Source organism: Theropithecus gelada, chromosome 16 (genome assembly GCF_003255815.1).
Source record: "Theropithecus gelada isolate Dixy chromosome 16, Tgel_1.0, whole genome shotgun sequence".
Taxonomy (NCBI): Eukaryota; Metazoa; Chordata; class Mammalia; order Primates; family Cercopithecidae; genus Theropithecus; species Theropithecus gelada.
The window spans coordinates 27919991-27931810 of NC_037684.1; the positions used below are offsets into that span (position 1 = coordinate 27919991).

Genomic DNA, 11820 nt, shown 5'->3' on the forward strand with positions numbered 1-11820 from the left:
AAAGTGAGACCCATTTTCTACATCTCCCTCTGCAGAGTTGCCCCCTTGTTCCAAGGGGCCTGAGGGATGGAAAGGCAGGCCCACCACGCCCCAGCCAGATTAGTGCCAACGTTGACGAACAGAGGAACCAGAGACGGATGAGGGGCACGATTGCCAGACTTCACATTACTAACCTCAACTGGTCGTTTCTTCCCTTGGCTCTGATTCTTGGGCTCCCTGCCTTGCTGTATTCTGCAAGGCAGTTGGATGGGTGCCTCCCTACCAACAATTTCCCAATGAGGTGGTGGTAAGTTGGCCTCAGAAGAAGCAAAAGCTTCCTGGGATCCACTTCCCCATCCTACCTTTGGTCACCTTCCCCTACATCCCTTCTGCCTGTTCCAGGCACTTATCCACTCACTGCTTCCTTCTCTGTCTCTGCCCCCATCATGGTGGTTGACTCTCAATTCACCACCACCCTGGGAATTCCAGGTGTCTGGAAAGACAGTACTCGGGAACCACAGGCCCATCTCAAGTGGTACCCACCTCCTCTCTGACCTCAGCTGTTCACCAGAAATGGAAGTTGTAAGAATCCCCGCTGCAGATCTCTGCACAGTTCCTGGCCTCTGAATCTCAGGAAGCTAAAATAATGAAATCGAAAGTTGTCCAGGTGTGGAACTTCCTGGACGGGTGGGTATGGCTGGGTGCCCCACCTCCCAAGCCTTTAGATAAGCCATGTTATAACTAAGCTGGAGGCAGATAAGGTCAGAACCTCTTCTTCTTGGACCCAAGCAGTGCATAGGAGATCCTGATATGTATTCTAGGTGAGTTTGGGCCAGACAATGGTGCACACCACGGCGCCCTGGGCCATGCAATTCAGTGTGTTTGGAATAGAGAAATGGAACATGAGTAGGTATCAAGCGCCAGCAGGCAATGGCTATGTCTGTGCCAGGGACATGAGGACTGTAACCCAGCAGAACCAGCTGCCCAAATGCCATGCGATGGTCAACACTGAAGACCCGGGACAATAGCAGCTAACACCTGGAGGGAACAGGGTGGGCCTGTGAGGAGCACTCAGCCTCCCTCCCCATCCGTGCTCCTGTGTACACTCTCAAGGAGATGCTGCTCTTCCTTATCTGGATGCCACCCAGCTTCTCCACCTACCTCCTTCTCCAGGGAGAGGCCTCTGGCCTCACCCGTGTCCTCTCTCAGAGATAACCACCCTGGTGAGCCCAGCCTGTCTTCCGGCCTCTGCATGCCTCAGTTCTGAAAGAACATTTGAAGGGATGACAGAGGCCAGGCATGGTGGCTCACACCTGTAATCCCAACACTTTGGGAGGCTGAGGCAGGCAGATCACTTGAGGCCAGGAGTTCAAGACCAGCCTGGCCAACATGGCGAAACCCCGTCTCTACCAAAAAAAAAAAAAAAAAAAATTAGCCAGTTGTTGTGGCACACACCTGTAATCCCAGCTACTCAGGAGGCTGAGGCAGGAGAATCGCTTGAACCTGGGAAGCGGAGGTTGCAGTGAGCTAAGATGGTGCCACTGCACTCCAGTCTAGGTGACAGAGCAAGACTCAGTCTCAAAAAAATAAATAAATAGAGATGACGGTGGTGATAGTAACAATTATAATAATAATATGGCTACCATATATTATTTACTATATGCCAGGCACAGTACTAATGCTCACAACAGCCCTAGGAGGCATTATCCTTACACAACAGTGGAAGAAACTGAAGCTCAGAGAAGTTGACACAGCAACATGGCTAACAAGTGGCAAAGCTGGGATTCGAATCCAGATCGTTGTTGATGTTCCCCAGCACCTCACCCTGACTGTACTCTTGCAGGCTGGTGAAAGCAACCAGGGCACCCCTACTCCCAGGATGAGAGCAGTGGCTGTATTTCTCTTTCCAATAATGTGTGGGCTCTACTGGGAGAGGGCCAGTGGCTGGACTTGAGCAAATATCCCACATCCCTGACACTCACTCCAAGGGTGCTGTGATGGCAGACCAGGGCCAGAGACCCCAGGCTGCTGGGGGCAGCCCCTCCCTTCTATCTGGGACTTTGTGCCTCTCCTGAGAATAGCAGCTCATACTGCGCAGAACACGCTGGAAGGTCAGTGCCCTCGTGAGATAAGGATTCCTTGCTATAGGACTCCTCTCTCCTAGCCATAGTGGCCTCAGAAAGTCCCCAGAACCTCTTCCCCTGCCACTCAGGCTTATGGTGGGAGCAGGAAGTATGAAAAGTCCCCTCCACTGAAAGGCCAGAAGGAAACGCAGCGCTCCCAGGGGAGAGGTGACTGGGGAAAGGCCTTGGGGAGAGAAGTGAGAAACTGGAGAAGGGCTGGGGATTTACTGGGAAGGACTGGGCACCGCCTGGGACCCTGGTTCCATGTGTAAACCATTGCTGGACTGCCCCCCTCCCTGGCCATGGCACAGGTCACCCCAGCCTGTGGGGCCAAGGCGCAAGACCAGTCGGAGAACAGCCAGGCAAAAGCACAGAGAATTTTGCTCTCTGACTACTGCTGCCGTGGCCGCCAGTTCCCTCACAGCCCCCTTGGGGGATTTCCCTGCTGAAGCCAGCAGAAAGCCCAGCAGTCCCAGCGCCCCTCCCGCCACCGTCAGAGCTGCACTGATACCCCACCAGCACCTCAGCCGGAGCTGTGCCCACACCCCTGCCCCCTCCCTCAGCCTTCCAGGAAGCAGAGGCCAGACACAGGGAAACAGGAACATGTTGCCCTTTTATTTGCGTTTCTCAGAATACTGTACAAAGGGAGTAAAAATCCTATTCACACTTTGCTTAGAAAGATTTTAAGGTGAAAGTTCCCTATGATACATGGGGTGGGAGATGCAGGGCCAGGAGGCAGAAAACAGGCCCAGTGACCTCTCCTGCTCCCTCAGGCCCCTGGAAGAGGACACAGGGACCCACGCCTTTTCAAAATTAACACTGTCCCTAGTCGAACTGGGGAGGGAGGAGGCCCCGGCCCAGGCTCAGGTTCCCGCCCTCACTTTCTTCTCTGCAGGCTGAGACAGTGCCTACAGGCCACGCCTTGCTCCTTCCTCTGTGCTGCTTGAGCAGGGATCCTATAGGACTCTCACCACCGACCCCACGTGGGGTGGCCTCACAGCGCCACATGTGCCTGCCACATAAGAGGCCCTGCCCAGTGCCAGTCTGCATGAGGAAGCTAAGGGGTGAGGGCCTGCAGAGGACCACAGCATCCATCGTTTCTGTCACAGCTTCCCCGTACCCCTGCGGGAGTCAGGGCCAAGTTGGACCTGGGCTTACAATGACTCATGGGCCTTTTCCCCACCTGTCCACCCAACAGCCAACCCGGAGTTAAGCCCACAGCAGCCTCCCTCCCCTATTACTATCACATTCTGTGGGTAAATCAACCCTCCAAGCCTGCTTCCCTCCCTGCCCACATCCCAAAGGAGACTGGGTCTAGCTTGTTTCCCTACCCCTCCCTCCCTTACACCAGTCCTCTGCTGCTATGTGGCCCCATTCTTCTAAGTCTCGACTCATTAACCCCCTACAGCTCCCCAACCTCCACCAGGCCAGGATGGCAGCAATCCTGGCCCCTCACCTCTGGGACCAAGCCATCCACACTCCACCCCATCTCCCCCCACCTGACGCTCCCCACTCCCACCCAGGGCCCCCGGTGCGCTGCAGGGAAGCTGCCAAAAGCCTGAGACTTGGATCAGACAGCTCTCTACCCAGAAGGGCAAGGCCCCATCCCACACTTGCTTCCATACACAAAAGCACACACTGCGTGTCATCGAAAAAACCTAGGAATCACAGTGACACAATCCAGAAGCCGTACCGCCCTCTGCTCCCTTCACAGGGGTTAAAGTGCTTTGGCTGCCTGAGGGCAAACAAGTGAGCAGGGGTTTTTCCCCTGGCCTTCTGTCCCAACTGCATGGTCCATGTTCAGCCCAGGAGCCAAGCCCATTCCATGACCACCTCCATGGAGTCTCTATTCAAAAAGCAAAAGGAAAAGATCAAAAACTTCAGAAAAAGTCAGAGCCCGGGGGGCCTACCCCAACCCCACTACAAGCTACTCCAAGTTGGCTACTGGGGGAAGCCAGGGGGGAAACTAGGCCCAGAGGCTCAACCCCCATCTCTGGCAGTGTCCAGAGGCTTCTTCTTTCTGTCTTCAGTGTCGCAGCACATGCCTTTTACCCTACCCCTCCCCTGCCACCCTGGGCAGGGGAAGGGGCTGCACCCTCAGTACTTATTGATTCCAAAAATCCGGACTCCGTGGAGCTGGGGCAGCTTGGGGATGAGCACGCTCATCAGAGACACAGTGTTGAGGACGAAATGGATCTGGTCGTACTTAGTGTAGAAGCTGGTGAGGAAGTACCTGGGAGGGGAAGGGTGAGGAGAGAGATAAAAGACTGTTGGGAGGACCCCTTCCTCCCTCACTTCCTGTGTAGGGAAAGGCAGAATCCTGACGGCTAAGGAGTTACAGAAGAGGTCCCCAGACCAGAGTAAGAAGCAAGAGCTCTCAGGCTAAAGAGGCCCCTCCCGGCCCAGCGGGGCCCCCACCTCCCAACTTCACCCCAAGCCTGTGGGCCTATCTCACTAGCAGGAAGAAAGCTCCAATGGAGGAAAGACGGGGCCAGGGAGGCCCAAAGCCTGAGCTCAGTCTAAGACCCAGGAATATTCCAACTTCCTCTGTTCATCCCCACACCAGGAGCCACAGCAGGGTTAATAAGCATGACTGGGCCCTGGGGTCCTCTAGGCCTTGCCCTGCCTGCTGGTGTCTTCCTGTAGCCCAGGCACTCACAACACGATGGGTGTGATGGTCAAGAACTTCCGAGAGGCCGTGAACTGGACCCCATAGTCCATCTGCTCCCAGTGGGTTAGCAGCCTCGCCTTGCCCTGGTCCGGGGTCTCAAAGGGTGTCCCCTTCACCGTGTGCAGGAAGATATACATGCCCTGGAGGACGAGGTCTTTGTTAGAGGATACAAAAGGGAAAAGGCCCCCCTGCCCAGTTCCTCCACCCAGTCACAGACAGAAGTAACTCCCAGTGATCTGGAGCCTCCCTCTGCTGGGCAGGGGGATATGGGCTGGAGGTCAGGAAGAAGCTGGGAGCCTGGCAGGAGAAGAACAAGGGGACTCCCTGGGGGACAGGCTAGGCCTGGCATGAGAATGCGTAGCCACGAGACAGGCACCGAGATGCTGCCCCTCCAGGCCACTCATAGCCCCCTGTGCCTGCTGGGAGGAGGCAAGCAGATGGGACTAAACCCTGCTTACCCTCCAAAGAGGGCAAGGTAGCAAGTGGTGAGGGAGCAGAGAAGGGCAAGAGTAGAAGACGGTTCGAGAAGCTAACTTGAGAAAGGGGCATTTCTGTACCAGCCTAGGCACCAGGACTCCCGGGTCCTAGGAACTCTCTGGAGTCCTTTGTTTAGCTCTCAGGGGCACATCTTCCAGGCCCACAGCCACCCCACCCGAGAGATGTGGAAAAATCTGCAGATTTGATTCCTATCATGGTACACAGGGCAGGAACCCAGAAGGGGGAGCAAGGCAGAGAGATAAGGACTAGGCCTGGGCTCTGGAGGCAGACGTCAGTACGTCACCCTGACATCTGGGCCAGGCCCGACAGGCTCCTCCTATCCCTCAGCCCTGCCAAAGAGCAGCCCAGAGGGCAGGAGCAGGCAGCAGGCAGGCTCTCACCATGTTGTGGATGAGGTTGGTGAGGGTCCAGACGACAGGCACACTCACGAAGGGGATGCTCAGCAGCACAACGTGGAGGAGACCGATGGCCAGCACGTAGGAGAGCCAGATGCCGCGGCTGTTCATCACCCGCGTGTTGGGGTTCACCTCGCTGTGCGCTGTGCCCACATTCATCCTGCTGCCCCTCTCCACTGTTCTGCAAACAAGCAGCACAGGTCAGACAGGTCACACTGCTTTCCCTGCCCCCTCTCACCCTCGGATCCCACTGGGAGGCAGGCTCTTCCTTCCCTGAGAACTCCAGGCAGTTCCACTCTTTTGATTCTCAAGCATGGAAGGTGGAGAAAGTCCATGTGGACTTAGCGCTACTCATTTCCTGCTGCTGGGCTGGGATAAACAGCAGGCTGCCCTGCGCATTATCCCATCGGGACAGGGCCCTGGCAGGGCATCGGAGGACAGGTCATCAAGAGGCATGCAGCCCCAGAGCAGAGAAGTCAAGGCCCATCCCCCAGCCTCACCCCCTATGGCACTCCCATGAGGACCCTCTGCCGACAAAGCCCCAGAGACAGAATTCTCACTCAGCACAACCCCTGCTGGACTGTGTCTCACTGAGGGCCTGATGTGGGACATCCACTCTTAAGCCCTTCCCATCAGGAGGGAAAGAAGTGAGGCCTGTGGGTACAGGCAGCAGTGGATGAACTATTTTGAGGTCACTGCATCCACTCACCTCCTCTCATTTTTTCAATTCTGGATCTCCCCAAACCCCAACTTAGGAGGACTGATCAGGTACAAAGAGGGAAGTGGGGAGGGAGGAAGATAGAAGAAAACAACAGACTAGCGACAACCTTTGCCCAGACCTGGAAGGCACCCCTCCTGGGTGACACAAAATAACCCATCTGGATGTTTTCTCCATTTGGCAGCCACTCAGGCCAACCCTTGTGGTGCCACCCACTCCGCTGCCAAACCACCAGGGTCCTTTTCCCCACAAGAGAGGCGAGGACAGAGAATGTGGCCAACACCTGTAACTCCCACAGAGAGCTGGAACCCACATCAACATATGTCTCCCAAGGGCACAGACTCGAACCTGTGGTCTTCCTCCTGGCCCCGGTCTTCTCTGTCCTGCTCATCCTCACCTCAGTCTCCCCTCTCAGCACCTGTTTCCAGGTGTACATTAGCACCATGCCTTCCCCTGCCCAGCACCAACGGTGGGAGTCCTGCAGCAGGAGGAACCAGGAGGTGGCCGCAACCCACAGTGAGCAGAGGGAAGTAGAGAAGGAAGGGGTGGAATGATCTGCCCCTTGTCCAGAGCTTGGCTGTCCTCAGATCCCTGAGGGCCCTGTGACCAGGAGAAAGCGGAGACAGATGGCACCTGTGTACTGGCTCACCTCCCTATCTGAGGTAGGGTCCTGCTTGCTAAAGACCATAAGATCATCACCATGTTAACAGCCCCATCCTTCCTGGGAATGCAGAGAAGACTCCCAGATAGAGATATTCTAGAAGTACCCAGAAGGCCGCCTGCCTCACGCCCCTGCAGCAACCCCCTCAGACCCAAATGCTATCTACTTCTGACTAGGAACTAGCCAAACCTGCACAGAAGCCTGAATCCTCAGGGGCCAGTTCTTTACTTCCAGGATAAGAGGAGCAAGTTTGCTCTTCTCAGACAGCTCCAAGCTTAGAGACCTCAGGGCAAACGTGACCCACAACACACCATCCCAACAAGCAAACACCTGTGCGCCAGCCTGGGGCACACTCTGATTGCAGTGATGCTCCTGGGACCCATCAGTGCAGCCCATGAGGCTGGATAATGGAGCCTAACAGAAATCCTAGCATCTAGAAAGCCAGAGCTGGCTCCCACTGTTTATCTTCCCAGGGCCTTGGGGCTTCAGCTACTCTAGCAGCCCCTGGGACAGCTACTACGCAAAAGCCTTCACCTGAGACGAGAGGGTGGCATGTGGCTGAGAAGTGAGGGCTCTGAAGGACTTACCTCTAAGAAGAGGGAAACAGCGTCCCAAGTCTGACCTGAAACCGCCACCCCATCACCTCTCTGTAACCCGCACCTACAGAGGTGCTAGTGTAGAAAGCCCACTAACCCTTCCTAGTAGTTGTCCAAGAGTGCCAAAAGCCTCGTGGAATCCCAGACCACAGGACCCCATACCCCTTTCTGGCTTTCACAGGGCAGCCAACAAAACTCGATAAGCCTAGGAAAAGACTAGACCTAGGTCCCAGCCAACACCCCCGAAAGCTTCTTCCTGAAGCCTAAACACTAGGTACCCTGAGAGCAGGAAACCACCAGACACCCCTGAAAAAGAAGAGATCAATAAACTAACAAAAAGACTGGCAGCCAGGAAACACTCTTGAGACTTTCGTGTGACTACGGGCACATATCACTTCCATTAGTAAACAAACCAACCGACCCCTCCCCTAGATGGGGAGAAACAGAGAGAAGAGGCTGGCACAGGTCGACTAGGTCTACAGGAGCTGAGCTAAAAACTTCTGCTGCCACAGCTGGCAGGTGGCTGCTTAGTGCGGGGCCCTGATGTGGTTTCATAACCTGCCTCAAACCAGAGCCTGCAGCAACTCCGTTCTGTTAACCACTTTTTTGCTGGTAGCTCTTTCCCCCTTCTTCCCTCCCCACCCGCTTGGCTCCACGCACAAATATTCGGGCGCAGCCAGTATGCCAGACACTCAAGCCAAGGCTGAGCACCACCAGGGCAGCCACCAGGTGAGCCCTTCCCATTCCCTCCCCCAGGAAAGAGCAGCCCTCACAACAGCAAACCCCCTGTCTTGGAAGAGGAGCACAAAACATCCGGGCCTGGATGGGGACCTCAAAGGGGAGTCCGTGGCAGCACGTCACGATGCCACTTCCATTCCGCCCACCCCCCAAGCTGCAGGACCACAGCTGATCACATCTCAACTTTGGCCCAGCCACCCCGACTGGGGGAGGGCGGTGGGAGCGGAAAGCGAGTGCCCAGGCGAACCCGCAGTAAGCAGAGGAGAGGAGGAGCGAAGAGGCGGAGTCCTCACTGTTGTTGAGGTTTTCTGAGTGAGACCTCGGGCGCGGGGCCGGGGAGAGGGGTCCCGCTCTGTTGCCCAGTCTGGGTCCTGGCACTCGGAACCCGGCCAGGTCCGGGACCCCACAGCCATCTCCACGCGTTCACCCAGCCCTGGAGGCAGCCAAACGTTTATCCCAGAAGCCCAGCCGCTCCCCGCCTCCCACCCCTAGCCGAGGCGCTCCTCCCGACGTTCCACCCCCGGCCTCCAGCTCGCACTTTATTCCTTGGCCACCTCCCCAGCCGCTGCACCCCCTCGGCTGATGCACTCCCTCCACCCCCCACTCCCTCTGCCCCCGTCTATCCAGCCCGGGGCGCCTCCCCAGCAGCTCCTACCTTCCCTCCCGCCCCTCCCCTAGCCCTGGGGCCTCCTGGTTCCGTCTGGGCTCACCGTGCGGGGCCGGATATCGAGGGCCCGGGAACGGTTCCCGGGAGCGGGGTCCGCTGCTGCTCCAGCAGCTGTAACAACCCGCGGCGGCAGCCTCCCCGCTGGCAGCTCCGGCCGAATCAGCGCTCCGCGCCGGCCCCCGCGACGTCACCGCCCCGCGCCGGCACGCCCGACGCCTCCTGGGAGTTGTAGTTTCCTCTGCTGATTCCCGGCCGGCCCGCCCGACGCTCCTGGGAGTTGTAGTTTTTCCTGGGCTCCGTTCCCGGACTCTCCGGGGACGCGCGGTTGGAAGTTGCACCGTGACGTGGTCAGATCGGATGATAGAATTTTGGTGCGTAACAATTCCAACTTTTGCTCCTGTGCCCTTCAAGTGTATTTTATCTGTGCCCCAGTTTTGCAGATGAGGAGACTCGGACTTGTAAGTAACTTGCTGTAGGTCTTTGCTGGGTCCCAGACTGGATCGAAACCCAGATATTCTGACCCCAAGTACAGGGTTTTTCCACTGCACCTGGCTGCCTCCGCCCTGGCCCCAGATTGGCTCCTCCAGAAACAGACTAGCCTGGCCCTTTGCCCTGCTGGGCCCTCCTGGGAGCGCGCTTTTCACAAAATTGGCTGGGGTGAGGGTCTGGAGGGCCCAGAATGGAGCCTGCCTTCTCCTTCTCAGTCACTCTTGGCCCAGGCTGCTCCGGACCGGGCCACTTCCTTGGCCTCCCTGCACCTGACGTGAGAAGAAGCCACGTATCATAGATTCCTTGATCAGTAGTAAGGAGCCTGAGTTTCTGTCTCAGGTCAGCTTGTGTGGCTTTGAATGAGAGGTTCTGGTCTACAGTTTTCACATCTGCATCGTCTAAAGGCAAGGGCACAGACTTTACTGCCTGGTAGACATAGGGCAGGCCCTCCTTTATTGGCAATGTGACCTTGGGCAAATTACTTGTCTTAATCTCCAATTCCACACCTGTGAAACCCCACCTCCAATGTTGTGGGAACCCAAAAAAATGTATGTAAAGCACCTGTTGCATTGTATGAATCTACTTAATATTACTTTAGGAGGTTGCTCTTGAGGTCTCCTCGGTGACTCCCATTCTCCATGTCACCAAGAGGCCTTGTCTGAGTAGTTTCAACTCCCTACCCAGCTTCTTTCTAAGTCCACTCTGTGCAGGGCAGGGCTGGAATAGCAAGATCAGATGATGTCATGGCATGCCAACCTGACTCTGAATGGCAGTTCATGGCACCCTGAACTGAAAGTGAGGGAACAGGAAGGAAAAGGCTAGCCCAGGGAAACTGAGGAGCACTTCACTCGGACTCCACCTACCCTTCCTTCCCCAGGGAGCTGCCAGGAAACAGTTGTCACACAGCTGGAGTGGGACCCCCAGAGACACTTGGTGGTCACCAGGCAGGTGGGTATTTGAACCACCCAGAGCAGAACAGGCAGCTTCTTGAATATTTCCAGGGCCAATGGCCCCAAAAGGGCTCATCCCAAGATCGAAATAATCACCCGAGTCTGAAATAGCTCTGCCTGTGTCCTGTGGAAGTTTCTCCTGGTTTGTGGAGGTGCCTTTCCTTATAGGCATCTTTCTGCAGATGTAAGCAAACCCAGTGTTGTTCTTTTCACAGAAACCTCCCCCGCATTAAGGCAAGAAAGGTGCCTGTTTTTTCCGAAGTGAGCCTGCTTGACTCCTTTGATTTTTCTCTGGGATTCTTCATCCTCCATCAAGTTGATCGAGCCTCTGGGTCTTGGTCAGTTTCCTGACATCTCTATGAAGTTCAGTGACCCAGACTGAGTCCACGTCTCAAATGAGGTTCTGACTAATGCAGAGTCTAACAGAAAGATTACTGGACATGTCATGCACTATTAATAACCCCTGTTATCAAGGATTTTTTTTTTTTCACAATAGGAATGAATAGAGTTCTGACTCATTCTAGGTTTGTGGTAAATTGCAGATCACTTTCTGCTTTATTTAGCCGGAGTCCCTGTCATCATCTTTCTCCTTCTCTAAATCTGCCCTCATAATTACCATGTCTTCCCCAAACGTTCTTCAACTGTGAATAGCCCTAAGCACTACTCAGAGTGAGTGACAGCTCTCTTATTTGGTGCTGGGGGACACACAAACCCTTGGACAAACAATTGTCACTGTGTGCCAAGAAGCTGAAAAATTCTCCATGCCTCACAGCCATAATTACACTTCTGGTAGCATATTCTAAGGAAGTCATCCCATGTACAGGAAAAGCTGCAATGTGTCAGGATGTTCATTCCAGCAATATTTATAGTAGTGAAAAACTGAAAGCAACCAAATGCCCAAGAAAAAAATTACAGTATATCCACTGGATGGAATAGTATGAAGCCATTTAGGACAGATTATGAAAACCCTGTGGCAGTATGGGGAAATGTTTGCTAAGTTATATGAAAAAATAAGGACACAAAATAGCATAAGATACATTCCCCAGGGATATAGTCAGCAGAGTCTAGAATGAAGAACATTAAGACAAACACTCAATTCCCTTAACAAATAAAATTGGGGCCAGGTATGGTGACTCACGCCTGTAATCCCAGTACTTTGGGAGGCCAAGGCTTGAGTCCAGGAGTTCGAGACCATCCTAGACAACATGGTAAAACCCCATGTCTACAAAAAATACAAAAATTAGCTGGGCATGGTGGTGTGTCTATAGTTGCAGCTACTCAGGAGGCTGAGGTGGGAGGATCAGTTGAGCCCGGGAGGTCAAGGCTGCAGTGACC

The 11820-nt window shown here is 54.9% G+C and overlaps 1 protein-coding gene across 6 annotated transcripts; it reads right to left on the reverse strand.

Annotated features, from left to right (window-relative positions):
- Positions 1 to 2694: 2694 nt before the first annotated feature.
- ORMDL3 (ORMDL sphingolipid biosynthesis regulator 3) lies at positions 2695 to 10709 on the reverse strand. Of its 6 annotated transcripts, XM_025362778.1 has the most exons (6): positions 7235 to 8452; positions 6782 to 6984; positions 6376 to 6426; positions 5652 to 5847; positions 4762 to 4913; positions 2695 to 4335 (listed from the first exon to the last, which is right to left on the reverse strand). In XM_025362778.1, exons 4-6 carry the CDS (start codon positions 5823 to 5825, stop codon positions 4200 to 4202), a joined length of 462 nt encoding a protein of 153 aa, XP_025218563.1. In that variant the 5' UTR covers positions 5826 to 5847; positions 6376 to 6426; positions 6782 to 6984; positions 7235 to 8452; the 3' UTR covers positions 2695 to 4199. The 6 variants fall into 6 exon arrangements, with proteins under 6 accessions (XP_025218563.1, XP_025218562.1, XP_025218561.1 ...); XM_025362777.1 differs by lacking the exons at positions 6376 to 6426; positions 6782 to 6984; positions 7235 to 8452 and adding an exon at positions 9090 to 10709 and having other exon boundaries at positions 5652 to 5842; XM_025362776.1 differs by lacking the exons at positions 6376 to 6426; positions 6782 to 6984; positions 7235 to 8452 and adding an exon at positions 9090 to 10709.
- Positions 10710 to 11820: the final 1111 nt, after the last annotated feature.